This window comes from Malurus melanocephalus, unplaced genomic scaffold (assembly GCF_030028575.1).
Source record: "Malurus melanocephalus ecotype Western Australia unplaced genomic scaffold, MMel_1.1 scaffold_256, whole genome shotgun sequence".
In the NCBI taxonomy this organism is placed as follows: Eukaryota; Metazoa; Chordata; class Aves; order Passeriformes; family Maluridae; genus Malurus; species Malurus melanocephalus.
In genome coordinates, this window is record NW_026623488.1 from 563,278 (window position 1) to 581,654 (window position 18,377).

Genomic DNA, 18,377 nt, shown 5'->3' on the forward strand with positions numbered 1-18,377 from the left:
AAAAGTAAATTAGTCTGAGCTGGGAACAAGCTCAATAAATTTCAGAAACAACAGATAAGAAGTCTTCAGCTCTCCCCAAAAATTCAATGGGTACTACACTCATACTAGTTATAGGACTAAATAAAGTGAGTGTTTGTTTAAATACTGCCATAGTTTTGAAATAATTGCTGTAGAAATGGTCCAAATAAGTTTCTGTTCTTCCAGTTTTCCTGAACTCCTGTAAATCTTTGACAGAAGTATAGATGCTTTTCAAGGGTAATTTTGAGTTGCGTTTCTCTGTATTTAGAATGGATCAAAGATACGGAAAAGTTACTGAGACAAGAGTGCCCCTCAGTGGCAGTATGTTGATATAAAATACAATTGTATGATACTTTAAAATAATATTCTGAATATTTCTTTTCATTACTCAAGTACAAATGCAGCATTAAATCACATTCTTTCAAAACTGCATCAGTACTAAGAAGCAGAGGGTGTTTAGCACATACAATTTAATAATGAATGAATTTAMGTAAGTATATCATCAGGAAAAAATATTTACTATGAAACAATAGTTGCTAAATATTTTATGCCTTTCTTGTGCTATGAATGTGCAAGAATATGACTTCTTAAACCTATGAAGGTTTAAGATTACTTACTTTTAATGAAATTAGCTTTAATTCCAACCCTTCACAAGCTCTGATATCACGCACATAATGTCCAATATCAGTGAAGATTTCAAATAAGTCAATAGGGAAAACTCTAAAAAAGTTCCAATTTTTTATATCTTTTAGAAACAATTAACACAATGGCTATTAAACTACAGCAGAGGATTTTCAGTGTTTATTATTACWACTTACTTCAGAACCTCCTAAAAAGCACACTTATTTTTGACTAATCTATTGAGGTATTAACCCTCTAACACCACATGCATAGTAGTTAAAGGACCTTTTAAAAAAGACAGACCTCAGCCTCATTGGCTGGGTATTAATATAAATGCCAATTCTCAAAACAAGTATAAGCCTTCAAAGTCAATGCATCTCCTGAATTTCCATTAATTTTACTTTTTTTTTCCTTACAGTACTTTCTTTTATGCTTGTTATCACTGTATTTGWGTGTCTTCTTGTAATGCACTAAGTGATAGGGTTAACATTTGTCTGCATTTAAAGAATTATGATATCCATCTTAGAATTTTTGTCCAAGAATCTTAGTCTAAAAGATGCAAAAGGACTGAGAAAAGCAAAAGCCAGAAGATAACAGGCAGCAATTGATTAGTTAGATGCTTGACTAAAGTTTTGTTTCTTTTTAAAGTTCTGATATAAGTAAAAATGCAGAAGATTAAGGCYTTTGGAGAACTCAAAAGACAGTAAATTAGTCCAGATTCTTCAAAAACTTGTAACCAACCATTAATAAATAATTAACTTCTTTTGTGACTGTTTTTACAGGTTAAGAAACACATATGATTCTCAAATACTTAATACTTCATGGTTTTCTCCTTTCTAACAAAAACATACCTTTTGAAAAGACTGTGTGGTATCACACATTTGGAAATAAATCTGATTTGGTGCTCCTACTCCATAAAGCAAGTATAAAATCTAAAATTTCAAATTATTTTTAATCCTTTGGCACAAACGTATGTAAACAGAKGATTAGACCTTATAAACCTACCTGCTTGAAGAGAAAAAGTATTTTCTTGCATCTCATCACGATTCAGATCATCTGACAAGTGAAGATACTGGATTCTCTCTGCTGCATTTGCACTAGACAAACATCCAACTGAAGAGTGAGCAGATACAAGAGTTCTTTCCCTGGAAGAAAAAACAAAAAAAAAAAAAAGTCAAGTTGCTTTAAGCTTAATACATCTTTGTGTAGTACAGCATCTCCCTCACCACAAGAGTTTATCTGTTAAGTTTAGCTTGTTAGTTGATGAAATAACTCAAGGCATCTCTCCCCTCACAAGAGTTCCACATGAGCTTGCTAATTGGTGAAATAACCCAATTAGGTYGGCTTGTCTTGTAGTGGGTTATTTTGGCACAGAGGCATTGATGCTTTCAGTTGACAGTAAACATGACTCCCTGGGACTGAGATGTGGAAAGATAAGCTGGAATTTCTCAATGACTGACACTTCACTTTACAAACAATAAGAGCTACACCAAACTTTCACAAAGSAGAAATCTTCTGCAYRTTTGCTGGAAGTGTGGGGTTTTCTCCCCAGAGCTGGGACACCAGCTTTTGTGGTTACTCTCTCRAGAGTTGAGGAAAGGACTCWGTGCACTATCATCAGTTCAGTGGTAAGTTACATTGACTCCTAATYKATAMTATTTCTTTGCTAGCTTYAATATAGATAACKTGATACTAYGCAYTGTTTTATGTAATMTAGTAGTTCTTTTATTTTATATTGTGTAGTAAGTAACTCTGTTTAAGGCCTCTTGYCTGTTAATCTCCTGTAAATTCAAAAAAATAATTCATTTTATAATAGACCTGAGCTACCATCCTTAGAATTTGTGAGTCAGAGTGGTTCAGGTGCAGGCCTCCTAAATTTAAACTGCTGCCAAAAATCTGAGACTAGGACAGGGCTTATCTGAAGCTCCCACTTGATCTGTAAGACTTTGTCAACCATTTCTGAAATACTGAAAATTGGTTTTTCACTACATTAGCTAATACACTTTGAAAAAGCAAACAAGCTTYGAAACAGAAAATTTCTTTACCAAGTTCATCAGTTATATTCACAATTCTATGTCACTAAATAAGTGTCTGATTAAGAGGAATACTAAGCAGACAGTAATGACATAGTTATAACTTATTAATTGTTTAATTTATACACCAAAAATATGAAAAAACCACCCTAGAATAACAACAAAATTTGAAAAGCTGGGAAAAATATTGTTCATTTATTATGTTCTAAGTAGCATTTTAAATTCCGTAGTTATCACATACAACTGAACAGGCCAAAGATGCTATTTGATAAAACAGAGCTTGGTCAAATATATCTTAAAATATCAAACAGTTTTGTACAATTGCCACAATGTTGAGGACTGAAAACCTACCCTTGTAATATATGAAGGAACTGCTTGATTCCACCCCATCTCCAAATTTCCACACTTATCTCACTATCTTCACAAACTATAATCCAAACTATACTCCATAGAAGTTTGATGTGTYCAGAATCAGGAGGAAACTGAGCAAGACTGGAACATCTTCATGCATTTTTTATTTGTTCTTTGACTGGTGACTGCATAAAGGAGTCACAGCTGCTCAGCTATAAAAAAAAATCAGAAAGAAATTTTAACAATACCTCCATCATTACTTTGCATTGTCAGTTAGCAAAGGGAAACAAAAACCAGCAAAAGTTAAAAAAGAACAGAGACTTCCTATTAAAAAAAATAAAAAGTTAAAGAAAACAATTTAAAGTCACTGCAACCTGGTTAAAGTCACTGTCCAAAAGAATAGAAAAAGACAATGGTCCAAATTTTCACAAGGGATGAAATTACATTTACAGTGAGTTCAACTGTCAGCAGAGGCAGCRAGGCATTCCCAGCCAGGATGGAAGGTGGCCACGTGGGCTGCAGTCACCCATGGTACCATCTTCTTGTTCATGGCTTTAGTACTACAGTGGTACTGACTGCATGAATTTGTAAAGTCCACCTGTGGAACCTGAATAGCCTAGTCCCACAGATAACACAAAAATGCATGATTCTTCTCTAGCATGGTTTGAATTTCATGTTTAGAAAGTGACTGGATAKATCCCTCAAAATGTTTATACAAGACTTCCTTAACTTCAATTGAGGTAGATTTCCCACAGAAAATTAAGGATGTCCACTTCCACTTGAAGCAAAATAGATCCATATGTGTTTAACGAAACCTGAATTCAGATTCATATCTGAATTTAAAATTATCCTTAACTAGTATTGAACTTCATCATCTTCCTGTCTACATTCAAATTCTASCTTACATCTAACTTCTGATTTACATATAACTGAAATAATTTTTGAACACAAAAACCAAAAAAAACCTTTCCACATATTAAAGTTCTCTATCCTTAGTCATATATAAGGTCATTTATATGTGTGAAGTAATTAAGCATGAAATTTTAAAAACCTCTTCAGAATTTTAAATGTGATAAATGATGTAGTATAAAATTTGAAAGTCTTTCAGCTTCTCAGTGAAATGCAGTGATGCTTTGCTAGCAGTCTTAGCTGAGATRTTTAAACATTGAAGGAATGTTGATGATTTTCTGATTAACAGGATGTGGGATCTGACTCAGCCTCTGGCATGARCTACAGCAGCTCCAGGTCTTTCACTTTTGCTCGTTTATATTGGGCATCCCAGGAACTGTCAGGGCTCRGCATGCTTTCCATCTAACCACTCAGGTCTGCCAGGAGCAAAGAAGAGATGAACCAAGATTGTTTTCACTTTATGGTAACCCTGCAATTCATTTGCCTTCATTTGGCGGCCAGCAGTGGAGAGAGAGAGGAGATGGATTACAATGAAACTGCTGGAAAAGATTTTGTTATATCAGTATGTGAGTGAAAATACACAGGTATCACAAATTGACCTTGTTCTGATATTAGAGATATTAAAATRGCACATTTTCTAATTCCTCTAAATCCACACATCCCTAAACGAAAAAKTCAAAATTTATTTTAACACAATTAATCCACAAACAAAATCTCACCTTTTAGAGGGAAAATTTATTTATCTCAGACAACAAATAACTATGCATCAGATCAATTAACTTAGATAAAAGAAATTATTTTTACGACACTACTAACACAGCGATTATCTTACAAGTCTGACAAGGTAAGGAGTTTATTCCCACCTAGGTCAAATCTGAAAAGCATACATCATTCCATTAAGTAGCTAATTGCACAAAATTAGCAATTTCATAAAGCACTTTGTCTATGTGCTCCACTTGCTATAATCTTTGATTTTTAACAGCAGCAAGYTTTTGAAAAATGTCTATGGAAAAAGGGAAGTCACATAAATTGACTCTTTCYCACTAATATTTTCATTTTACAAGTCAGATAACAGAGCAAAACACTGTATAAATTCTTTGAATCTTGACTAACTCATTTTACTCTTTTATTTCAATGCATAAAAAGATATTAATTTCTTAAAGAAATATTACTTATGCAGAGAAACAAGATGTTCTTTCCCACAGGAATTTCAGCTTTTACTTGTGTGATGATGCCTACAATGAATCTAGTAATATTTTACTCAGTGACCACCTCAGGTATATTAAACATTTTAAGCCTCATACAAAAAGTTGTAGAGCAGCCTTATAATTTCTGTTATCAGCTATTGCACTTACATGTTATGTTGACCAACATGTCTACGTCATGCTGCGCTTCTCCATAATTAAGATAGCCATTTGCTACTGTTTTCATGTATTATAAGTAGGGGAGGAAACATGAAGGATACCATTAGAAAAAAAAAAGAAGTTTGGAGACTTCAGAAACCTAGACTGTCAAGCACAGAAATGGCCTCTAGGTGGTGCATCTGTTTCATGAAAAACATATTCTGTAATGCAATRGTACTGTAGCCCCCAAATGTAAACTGTTTCAACATTTTATCAGAATGCCTTTCCTTTGCAAGCCACTTGCTACAGTTCAGGGTGACCTCACTCATCTCCCTTGAAAAGTCTACAGTTTCTTTTGATTGAATCAACTGAGCTGGCTTTTCTAATTCTCCTCCCACTTCAGGAGGGGTTTAAGTCTCCTAACTAGAAGTCCTGGATTAAAGCAGCTAGATTATAGGACAGTTGTTTTGAAAACTAGTGAAAAAACCCACACCAACTGCTCATGTGCAAACAGAGGAACAGATTCACTTACTTCCAAAACCCTAGAATAATTGTACACTCTATTTGAAGTATATTTCATTCAAATCACCATAAACTGACAAGCAACATAATGGGCAAAAGTACTATGATGAATTCTACCTGAGCTAGATTTTCCATTCCACCCAGGATATTCAGCATTTCCTACAGGAAAATTTAAAAAGTCAGAATTACTTAAAATGAGTAGATAAATAAAAATATAAGAGGTCAAATTTTAAAGGTTCTCAAACTGGAGCCTTCAGTTTACTTTACTTGCTACATTACTGGAATTTTACATATCTGTATGAAAAAGTCAAATACCAAGGCTAGAGCTCAGAGCAATGACCAAGCCATGTGTTATGCAGATTCACAGTTTTTGTTATGGTCAGACATGACAACAGATGTGACATAAGAAATACCAGAATTTGAGCAAGTTATGCAATAATGGTGCAAAATCACTWTTGGAATCATTTATTTGCAACTAAACATTAATTAAATATTAAAATATTAATRTATTGTTAAAATTAATTAAATATTAATTGCAAATCGTTTAATCTTCACATACAGAAATACAAATACATACACCTAAGTTTGCATCCATAAGAACAAATACTTTTGCACACAAGCACCAACACAACTCATGCATGACACTTACATGCATTCCCCTTATCCAAGCAAAAAACAGTATTTTGACATACTGACCTTATAGCATGGATACCTTGCTAATAATCTCAGGCAAATTAATAGTCTAAAAAAATGGATGGATGGAGCTTGAATAACCCACTGCCTGTAAAATAAATATTCAAAACATGAAGCAAATGCAATAAAAAAAGTGTTTAAACACTTAAATAAAACAGTTTGATTCAGGATCAATTGACTAGAAGATTAGTGAGGTACAACAACTGTACAACATACCATACCATGGAACTTTTAACGCCATTTGTATTCAAGCACAGTAGTAGCTATAAATAAATTTATTTCATTATATGAGCATTACCAGCTATACTTACTATTATTACTTATACTTATTATCACTGAACTGATGCAGGAAAATACGTGCTTATCTCTATAAGCAAACTAACCATGCTTYGATATAAACTTGTAGTGTTTGGATCAAGGCCCAGAAGGGCAAAGTAAGTGAGAAACCACACATCAAACTTCAGTGCACAAAAAACACTTAGACAAAAATACGGGTTCTACAGAAGTAAAAATAGCTACATTTAAAATATTCTTTTGAATTATCATAATCTGTCCTGGCTTTTAAAAACTCTAATTCTATTTTGCTTGGAATACATTATTATTTAGTTCAAATGTTCTTGAAATAGGATTGTATTTCCATAAAAAAAACTTACTCCTTTATATTTCTCCATATGATTCTCCAGCATAAGACATGGCAGAAAACACAAATCAGATTTGCAGAAAGCATCCAGGGACAGTAATCYTGCATAAAATACCAGTAATGGCATCAATATTTCCACTGTATGTTGAAAGCATATATACCCAKTTTGCTACTTAAAATAAACCTAAAATTAGACAACTTTGCCATGCATTTTTTTTGTTGTTGTTGTTTTAACTGAGATGACAGAATTTGTTTGGATTTGTTTCCACGAATTTGTTTCCAAGAAACAGAAGTGTATGGGTCATGGCAGTTCTCTTCCCATTTCATCATTTGCTGTTGGGAATGATGCCAATAGCTAAAAATACTTCCATAAAAATAAATAGATACTAACAGAATCTCAGCCCTTCTATGCCAATATTCTGCCCAAASTAATACCATTTTTCATTATGATTCCATAATTGGCCACTTCAGAACAGCACAAAACTTCCATGGAAAGAAAACAGCAGCCTAATACCTGTGTTCAAAATTTGTAGATTTTCAGATTTTCAAGTGGTCTGAAGATATTACCATGGTGGACTCAAATGGTTAACATTGGAGAGTAACTACATTCTACTGTAGTTACATTTACAATACACATTACTAGATACACCAGTATATACCCAGCTTATGCCAGCAGGATTTTCTCCGCCTTAGTTGTGCTCCTTGTTCAAATTACTTAAGCTAAGCTGATCACAGCTTTCTTGTTAAGAAAACTACCTGCAACCAGGACTTGTGTGCACAGTGATACTAGTAAGGGGGGATGATATTTTCTTGCACCCAACCAACATGGATATGCCAGGCAACGTGTGTAATGCAGATCAAGGTGACAATCTTTGGCTCCAACACAAGGAAATGGCAATAGGTCCAAAGAGAGGACATTATCACWGTCATAGTAAAATATTTACAAAGGGCTATTAAGTCACCTTGGTAACTCCAGTTACCTTATGGGTTTTACACACCTATTAATATATATTTGTTTCATCAACCTTGCCTGGGTGCTTTCATTCTTAATACAAGAGGTTTGTTTTGCCATATGACTATCACAAAGAACCATCCAAGAAAACCAAAATATAAGCCAWGCATGCCACAATGTATAAACAGAACTTGGGAAATCACAGTGTAAGTTATTCTTAGATTTTTGGCAAATGAAGCTGAGCCACTGAGCTCACACTGATGAGTATTGAGTTCACATACAAAAAAAAGTGGTACCAGATTTACAAATCACTTAAATGGTCTGCTATAAACTCACTGTCATTTAGATAATCAAAGATGAGATCCCTAGTTCCCCAGTTGGTTCTGAAAAAAAGGTCTAAGCACACTATGTGATGCTTTCAGATTCTTCTGTAAATTCTAGCAGTTACATATTAATACTTTTGAATGCTCTAGGATTCCTTCTTTAGGCTTCTAAAGGGGTTTTTTTAGAAAATGTTTCTGGGCTTTAAAGAGGAAAACACAATACACTGGATTGAAGTAGAGAAAAAAAATCCTGAAACATGCATATTTTTYCCCTGAAAATATCTTTCTCTGCCCCCCTATTTTTTTAAGGTTTTGCACTTCTTCCTCACYTAAATGAGAGGAGCCTAAAGGAAGGGATTTCCCTTTCCAATTCCCTTTCCTTTTATATACACAAATACAAATAAATACAAAAAAAATGGCATAAACTAATCTGAATTTTATGAAAGCCACTGGTCTCTCTCTATAAAGACAGGAGTCCATAAAATACAAATAGAATCAGTAAAAAAAAAATTAGGAAAGCAAACCATAGATTACAGACATATGATCAAGACACAGACAGACAAATGATCAAGAAAACACAGCAGTTAGAATTTTGGTCATCCAAGTTTTGTAATATACCCAATCCTTCCTTTTTCTGTCCCAGTAACCTGAGCATTTGCTCCTCAAAGCCAATATAGAAGTGGTTGTTTAAAACTGAGATTATGAAAAGAAGTGCAGCTGGTAATTTCCACATAGAGGTATACTGAAATAATATGAAATATTATCCATGCATCTTRCTTCTTCATGGAAGGCAAGAAAGAGTGGCCCTCCTTTTTGGTTATGAATGTGTTTCATATGCTGACCTACAGGTAAGTCTGCTCTTACCTAAAGTTGTAAACATACCTTGAAACAGCTGATGTTTGGGATGCTTGCTAAAATTTCTCTCATTCTGGTAAGTCATGCTAATGAGGAAATAAAAAAAAGGTGAATTGCTGCAAGACAATTTTACATTGCTACAATATAACATTAGTAACAAAAAGTAAGAAATGYCGTATCAGCAGTTACTACAGAATAACACAATTTCAAATTGCCAGACATTTAACAATCCATCTCATCTCATGCACAATTTGGGAATATCAGAATGGTATAACTTCTCCAAATAAAGAAATGATCACTATTTAAAATGAGTATATTAACTCTCACCAGTACACTCTGCTGAGTGGGAAAGTTTGAAACTTACAAAGGCAGGAAACAAACAGGTTTAAAAAGTTAAAACACATAATTCTTGTCTCAAATACTGAATTAACATGAAAAGTACAAGTAACAGACATGTAAAAATATAAATGCTTTCAACACCTCAACAAGGTGATACATAAAGATGTTCAGGGATATGAGTGGAATCGTCAGCATTTTTTTTAATTACTTTTACCTAAATTTTTCAAGCTCAACAGCTTCTGCTAATTCTTGTCTTTGACCATTAAACTTGTTCATTGCTTTTGACATTTTGTCAAGCTTTTGTCATACTGGTTTGACCACTTTCAGAATATATAGCTGGAAGCTAAGGAGGGAAGGGATAGSAATCATGAGGCAAGCACTGCATTTTAAGTTTTATGAGAATATTATCAAGCAAAAGTACCTTTTCTCAAGTTCTGATTTGAACTTTKGACCTAAAACTGGCCATTATAGAATACACACATCCCCTCTGCAAAACAAAACTGACGTGATAGAAAACTGATGCAAAGCAAAACTGGAAAACAAGTACACAAAGGAAAGTAAAATGTGAAGAACGGTGTCCTTTAAAATTTATAATAGCAAAGCTCGACAAAATCTGCAGCACACGATTATTGTGCTCATTGTCTAGGCTTCTTACTTGTCCCAATTCTATAATTGCATAGCTTTCACATTCTTTTTAGGTTGTAGAACTCACATGTTTCAGCTTTCTGCTCAGAAGCAATTCCAGGCCTCTAACCAGGTAGAAAGTGCATAACTCCTACCTCACATGGATGAATCCTCYAGACATTTTGTCATATCTTTTTACAGAATTGAAAGGGAGAAAATGTTCTGTGAGTCCAAAGACTCACACCCATCACCATGTGTTGGTTTTCTTTGCTTCAAATGGCAAATACAATCTACACKAAGTGAGTTGAGGTGAAGGAGATCTGACTTTCTCCTGCAAGTTGGTATTTATGCCCTGAATATTTTTAGCTGAAGTGTTATTCTTCAAAGACAAATTGTTTATGGTTAAAATGCTGATCTTATTTATACTCTTTACCACTCTTCCCCATGCTGTAGCTCACACATCTCTAAGCCTACCTTCTTGTGACATTGTGAAAGAGCAYAGAGGAAAACAAATCTGCTAGGCTACTTGACTATATGCAATAAGAGCTGGATAAAACCTGCACAACACACAAAAGGAAAAGAATTTTTTTTTCTGTTGAAATTAAAAAAAAATACAGTACAGTAGAATGGGAAGAGTATCAGTTCCATTCTTTTACCCACTCTTAAACTGATTTGTCCCATACAGAAGGTTCTAATGTTGCCAAAAAAAATAGGGGAGAAAAGAGACAAGYACAATGACATCCACTACTCAAAATTTTGCTATCATGTTTTAATCATTATAGAGCACAATGTTCTAAGCATATGCCACAAACCATAATCACCATTAACTATAACTTTAAAGCACGTTTAATAACAGCTGTGGAAAAATACCTGCTGGTTCCTTGACTAAACACTTAAAAGAGACTGGAGTCTTTTAAGAGCAGAATAATCCCTAGGAAAAAAACACAATAGCATGTGTGTTGTTAAATAATAGTTACATAAAAGTATTTCCATAAGTGTAAAGAAGGTCAACAAGCAGCAGTGCAATTGACAGAAAATAAAATTTTCTAGAGTTGCCTAGTGTCGGCATTTTGCGTACAGAAGAATTTACAGCTTTTCCAGAATGCCTTAAATCAACAAAGGTGTAAATAAACTCTGTGACCAGAGTAACAGTTGTCATGTTTATACTGCATTTCAAATTGAAGCATTCTGCTTTGGCAGCCAGAGCAAATTCCACAYGAGTCCTGCTGAAGTTCAAAGTAAAACGTCACATACTATACCTCATAGAGATCCCAGGAGGCTTTTTGTCTGTTGCTTTTTCTGTGCTCTTCAACTTTTTGTCTTGATCAGGACACTATTATCATTATAGAGCTAAAACCTAATTTCCTTAAAAACAAAGTAGATACAAAGAATTACATCACTGCAGCAAAAGGAACAGATGATTACTTACAGAACCAACTGATACCACTTCTAGAAAAATAACCAGCTTTGCCATTTCCTCAGCGTGAAACCTTGGACATTATATCACAATATCCTTTGAAAATCCAGATATTAATAAGAAAGCTAGTAACCTGCCATACAGAAACCTTGGTTTTCCAACACGTGTAGATACCATCTTGATATTTCATGTATTTTTTTTTCTTTCATCTTATTACCATTATTTGTCACTGTGAATTGGAATTGGCTGGTAATGTTACAGCAGTGGTTACAGGCTAACATCAAAGTTGTCAACAACAAGCTGTTGTCCAGACAACAGAGAATATAATAGTTATATCATCCAAATAAACAACTCAAATGAAGGGTAGAGAAAGGAGGTATCTGACAAAAAAATAATGAGATGCATGCAGCGAATTGAGACCGGTCATTCTTCCCCTCTACTGAGACCCCACCTGGACTACTGCACCCAGCTCTGGGGCTCCCATCTGAAACCTGCTGGAACAAGTCCAGAGAAGGGCTACAAAGGTGATCAGAGGGCTGGAGCACATTCCCTGTGAGGATAGGCTGAGAGAGTTAGGGTTGTTCAGCCTGGAGAAAAAAAGGCTCCAGAGTGACATCAAGCAGCAATTCAATACCTAAAGGGGCCTAGAAGAGAGTTGGAGAAGGACTTTTTACAAGGGCATGTGGTGTTAGGACAAGAGATGATGACTTCAGACTAAAAGAAGTCAGGTTTAGATTGATATTAGGAAGAAATTCTCTACTATGAGGGTGGTGAGGCACTGGAACAGGTTGTCCAGAGAAGTTGTGGACATCCCTGGAAGTGTCCAAGGTCAGGCTGGATGGGGCTGTTATCAACCTGGTATATAGTGACASGTGCCTCTGCCATGGCAGAGACTTRGAATTCAGTGATCTTAAGGTCCTTTCTGACCCAAACCATTCTATSAATCTATGATCACACAGTCTACCAAAGAATAACAGAAACTTTCAGCAGTTTAGAATCTAGGTCTTCTGAATGCCCTTATACCAATAGTATGGTATGAGTATGCTTTATAATAGTATGCTTTCCTTGCAGTGGGACACACAGCTTATTTCCACAGATGAGCAGAGCTAAATGGCACGGCCTCATTAGGGCCATTAAAACACATTAAATCCCTGCAGACAAACGTTCAGTCTGTAGGTCTGATTTCCCACAACAGACCTCAGCGAGTCACTTGCACAGTACACACCACCTCTCCTGAAAGTCTTACAAAGCTCTAGAAAGACACAGAAAGATATGGAAAGARGATATTCAAGAGGAACCTCTTGTTRCCACAAAAAGCAATTATATTRATGCTTCTCTGAGTGAAAAAAGAGAATGGTCAGGAATAACTGGGGCTATAGGATTAGCCTAGAGAAGTGCACACAGCTGTAGCATATTCGTGGGGCACTTTCAATTGAAAAAACAAGGCTATAATGCCAGAGTCTGTTACTTTCTACACATATTATTCACTAAACACAGGCTGTTTGGAAGTTCCCTTCAGTGTATCTTTAACAGGATCTTCTATACCAAACCTGATGGCCTGCTTTTCTTGTTGTGCAGTGTAGAATTCCTCGGCTACTGATTTTTATTTTTTCTTCTCATAAAGGCAAAATAGAAGAAAACTGGTCTTGAAACAAAAGCATTGTAAACTGCCAGAAGCTGCTCCWTCCCAAAAGAATATAATTTTCCCAGTTACACAATCTCGCATCACAGAACTACCCAAAATGCAACTGTTGACAGTATGAACTTGTGCACTGTATTAAATCCCTCTCAGAAGTAGAAACTGTAAGCCCAGTTTATCCATTTCTAGTCTTTTAAACAAGCCTTTATCCTACCACAGGGAATCTGGATATAATTGATCTGGATCCACAAGAAACTACTCTGCTGTCTTCCATGCATCTGGTCAACAGGGTTTTTAAAAAACACCTCAGAACACTKCTGTAGCACCAGTTATTACCAGGGAATGAATATAAACAGGATCTGTTCGACCAGTTAGCAGAAAAAACTACTGAGTTCAGACTGAACCAAATGCTGTTTGCTCAAAGCATTTCTTCACACCTTTGTTTCAAAAGCATTAAAAGCTAAGAGAAGCCATGTACATCACTAAGCACATTAAGAATCCTCATGAGTAAGAATTTCCATGTATTGTTTCAGTGATATTATATCATCTMCCCAGTACCTCACCCATTTAGGATCTTACTGAGGCATGACACAATGCAACACATTTGCWCAGTAGGAAATACTGAGAAACTCACAACTTGTCTACTTGACCATGAGTATGTGTGCACAAAGAACAGATTTCAACCAATTAAAGAACAACCAAACCACACACAAACAACTTGTCCATGAGCAAACAGAGTCAAACCTTTAAAATTTTCAGCATCACATGAAATCCTCAGGTTAAATCTCTAAACCACAAACAGCAGGATTCCCAGKATGGCTAGGATTTAATACAGAACTGTTAGCTTTGTGATTATTTAGAACATTTTACAACACTCGACCAACCTTGCCTTAGGGCTGCCATTCCAATTCTTTGCTGTTTACTCTACCTTGGTAAAGATGAAACAGAGTAACAGATGACTAATATTTYAAAGGTTTGTTGCCATTACAGATCCACAAGGCCCTGTGCAAAACTGACAAACATTGAGCCAAACTCCCTTCACTGCTGCTGMGAATGAAGGGATGCAACTCAGTCAAGGCTACAACCCCCACACAGCGCTGTGGACTCACCCTGAGGTTACCCCTCTGTTTCCTAGAGACCAACAAGTCAGCGCATGTCAGTAAGACCCTCAAGGAAGAAACCAGCTCTGGCCACAAACTGACCCTACACAGACCTCTTTAGTCTGTCTGCCCAGCATTATCTCAGATGCACAGCTCACTGATCTGGGAAACCTGATTCAGGTTACAAATAATCTCTCCTACTTTAGCCCTGATTAACTTGTCTCCAAAGCACTTCTAYTGTACAAGGGCAGGGACAACAAGCAGAAAGGAAGATTTATCTATGCAGCTTAGAGTGCTATGCCCTTCCCCTTGCTACAAAGATTAATTGAATTAATTAACAGCCAGCTGCCAGTGAAAATGGCCTTCCCCTCGCCTTCCCATGGCAGTTTTTCTCTACTTCTTTACTAGATCCAACCCAAATTTGAGCCAGTTTAGAGAGCTAAACACAGAAAATAATATGCTTCCATTTATATTGTTATTTCCATACCAATTTAGCTCACTGTCACAGTGGCCTGATGTGTGTCTCTGCTGACAAGGGAGGAATGCACAGGTGYAAACCAAGGGAGAAGAGCAGAAAGTCCCTTTTTGCAGTAGCCAGTCATTAAGTCAAGTAGATGTATTAGCACCGTGTCCTGAGTGAAGGGCAGACAAACAGAAACAACTCAATTTTCCTTCTATCAGCCAGAAACCAGAGAGAAAACAGACATGAATATTCCCTTACCTATTCACATAGTTATTTGACTTTCTTGAAGTCACTGAGTAAGTTCCCACCCCATGTTTCTTCTTTACTTGTGCCAGCAGAAATTTCCATGGAGCCAGGCAATTCACTATCCTCATAACTATCCCTCTGCTATTACACCAGCCATGAGGAATGTATAAGAAACACAGCAAGCAACACTCAGTTATGCCAGATAAAAATTGAGATCAGATAACTCTTTTAAAGAACAGAAACACATTAAAAGGAAAATGTCTTTACAGAGTCTCATTAATTCCATTTAAAACAATGAAATTAGAGCAATAGGAATGYATTCTTTTTAATTGGGGATAATTACATTTAATTAGTTGTGTTGATTCAATTACATAGGAACAGAGGTRTATTCTGACAGCACTGGAATGCAGGATAGGACAAGAAATGCTCCAAGAACCCTGTCAGTAATAAAAGGATCCACATGATAAGAAACAGGAGACAAAGGAATTACCCCAGACTTGATCTGTGGCCCAGTCTAGTATCTGTCCCAGATGACATAAGCACATAAACTTCAGAAGGTAAAAACAAGCCCCAAAATAAACAAAACCACAAAGAAGTGTCAAGGGATAGATCTACTCCCAGCGATGACAGTGTAGCAGTCTCTTCAACAAGAAGACGTCTCACATTCTTTATAATGTTTTCAGCAATAACTACTGGATATGGATAATTCATAAGCAAACTAGTTGCTTGATTTTTTCCTTGAACTCCTTCTTCAATCCCTCCAGTGGCTGAATTCCACTGTCTAATCATAYACAGGATAACAGGCTTAAGGTGGCTAAAGACACAGTAGATGTGTTTGCTTTAATAAGACTTTTGATGTTGTTGCTAGATAGGAATGTATCTAACACCCTATCTAATACCATAAGCGCAGTCAGACAAAGGTCAGGTGAAAATTCATTCCTTAAAAGAGCAATTATCAATATACTACTGTCAAAATAGAAAAGGATTTCAAACATGATCACAATTATAGCAAAGGAAGCATCAAAGGTGACAAAAACCTCCCAAAAGGTACTTTTCATTACCCAGTCATATGGGAAAAAAGGGAACTGTGGGTGGCTTCCCCTCTTCTTCCCAAAGAATACAGCAGTCATAATAGATACCCAGCAGCGATAATCTGTCTAGGAAATTGTACTGAAGAACCCATACAGACAATGTTTGCAGAATATTTCTTTCATTTTATTAACTGAATCAGCACAGAAATCTGTGTGTTTCCTATACACAAAAACTTCCACACACATATACATATCTCAACCTTCCTTTAGTAACTTCTTGGGAGATTCTCTAAAGATTAACTAGGATCCRGTGTAAGGTTCCTGCTTTCCTGACAAATGAAAATATTCAAGCTTCTGCTGGTTTGGGTTTGTTTCATTCTTGCTTTTTTTGTTTTTTCTGTGCACCGCCCCAGTTCCAGTGGAGCCATAAATGGCCAGGCCTGTTCTTACATTCACGAATCCACCCAATATCAGTACCTGGGATAATTTCCAGAGCATAACTTTTCAATTATTCTCTGCAGAGTCTGCCTTAATGCATCCTGTTAACCTGCAGTTCACACAGGTAAGGGGAACACAAAAAAAATGGAATTACCAAAAAAAAAAAAAAAAAAGAATAGGGGATTATTTCTGAGGTCTACGGAGCAGCTCAGTATCAATTCGAGAATAACACGTAGCTCTTTGAAATTCATCCTCTCCGCCCTCGCTACTAGGCAGACTTTTACAGGGAATTATATCGCTGTTACTTCGAGCCTCTGGGAATGATGAGATTGTTCAATGCCTACTGAAAGCTCAGAGCTGGTGGAGGTGCAGGGCTGCAGAACACGGCATTGAGTGGAACGGGAGGAGGACGGGGGCACTGTATCGATTTCCTTACCCTTGCCTGCTCTGGACTCGACCGGCCCCTCCCCAGGCTGTCCTGTATCCCCCCCTCCCGCTCCCGGCGGTGCCTCAGCGCGTTCCCTCCGCCCCGTCCCACTCACAGCTCTGCCCCGCGGCCCCGGCTACGGCGACTCTTCCTCCGCCGGCACGCCACCCCTCGGCCAATCGCCTCCCGTCTTCTTGGAGCGCGCCGCACCGCCGGCCAATCGCGAGCCGCCGTGCTCGGCGGGASCGCGGTTGCCTAGCGACCGCTTCCGCCCGGCGCCGTTGCCATGGTCACGGGGACGCCGCGGCCCAGCCCGCCCCGCTGGGTCTCACCCCAGCACCCCCCGGCCCTGCGCGATTAAAACAGAAGGGGCCGGAATACAGTTCAGGAGATTGTTTATTGCTTTTACCAACTTTCTGAAACGTTACAAAAGATAATTTTTTTCTAGCAGTAATTAAAACAACACAAAGGCTGAATCTTTCACATTAAAGACAAGTCTGAGAGTTGTGTTTTCTGTATAAACTGAATATTGATTCTACAGCTGGAATAATGTTTTCGTTTGCTTTGGATTTATTTATAAAGTAAGAAAACGTCACTGTAATTAGAAAAGCAGTCATAAAAAATTCGAACCATACAGTATGTAGTCACATTTCAAATAAAGAGTATTAAAATCAAAACTGCAGCTCAGCCGCAGAAGCTGAACCTGGAAGACACCTTTGCACAGGAGCATCAGCAACAATAGAAAGGAAAATACTATAAATGATGTGTCTTTCCAATAAAATAATTTAGAAAAGTATCAATTTTCAAACTCATTCATTATTCCAAATAAATGTCAACAGATACTAAATTCAATATGAAAGTGTCTTTAGGTAAAGTTCAATGCCAACTACAAAGTTCTATAAGTTTTCACTAAAAACATTATAAAATAAAATTGAGTTAAAGTTACTGAGCAATTTGCTTTATTTATAGCACTACGCTTATGCTGACTCAAAGCTGTGTGCATCTATAGTCTTAAAATTTGCCATAAAATAAATTACTGTCAGTATAAACAAAGTATTTCCCACATTTTACTGTACTTGATAATTTTGTYCTAGATGAGTAATTAAAACATTACTAATCATAAGAAAGCAAAAAGAAAACTAAGCTCRCTGTGGTGCTCACCTGACAGATTAYRTTTGTGAACTGAAAGTCATGAACCATTTACTTTATGATTTACAGAACCTATGTACAAGACAAACCCTTTTGAGCGGTGCAGGCTCTGCGATGTGACACCCATTTGTTACAGATATATTTTACAGCCTGTAGAACCTGCCTTTGCAAAGGGCACGAATTAGGAAGTGACTGTAAAAAGACAGAGATGCAGGTGAAGCAAATGATAAYTAATGGGAGAATT

At 36.6% G+C, this 18,377-nt stretch overlaps 1 protein-coding gene across 1 annotated transcript in view; it reads right to left on the bottom strand.

The window, feature by feature from the left end:
• Positions 1-11,697, bottom strand: part of NEK10 (NIMA related kinase 10) — a 68,555-nt gene extending 56,858 nt beyond the window's left edge. Inside the window, 15 exon segments of the mRNA XM_057375706.1 lie at positions 636-763; positions 1,645-1,784; positions 3,024-3,145; positions 3,148-3,185; positions 4,871-4,897; positions 4,900-4,935; positions 5,288-5,368; positions 5,917-5,956; positions 6,494-6,578; positions 9,248-9,346; positions 9,814-9,873; positions 9,875-9,942; positions 11,094-11,154; positions 11,483-11,556; positions 11,653-11,697. Of these exon segments, the coding sequence (XP_057231689.1) occupies positions 636-763; positions 1,645-1,784; positions 3,024-3,145; positions 3,148-3,185; positions 4,871-4,897; positions 4,900-4,935; positions 5,288-5,368; positions 5,917-5,956; positions 6,494-6,578; positions 9,248-9,346; positions 9,814-9,873; positions 9,875-9,942; positions 11,094-11,154; positions 11,483-11,556; positions 11,653-11,697 (1,104 nt within the window).
• Positions 11,698-18,377: the final 6,680 nt, after the last annotated feature.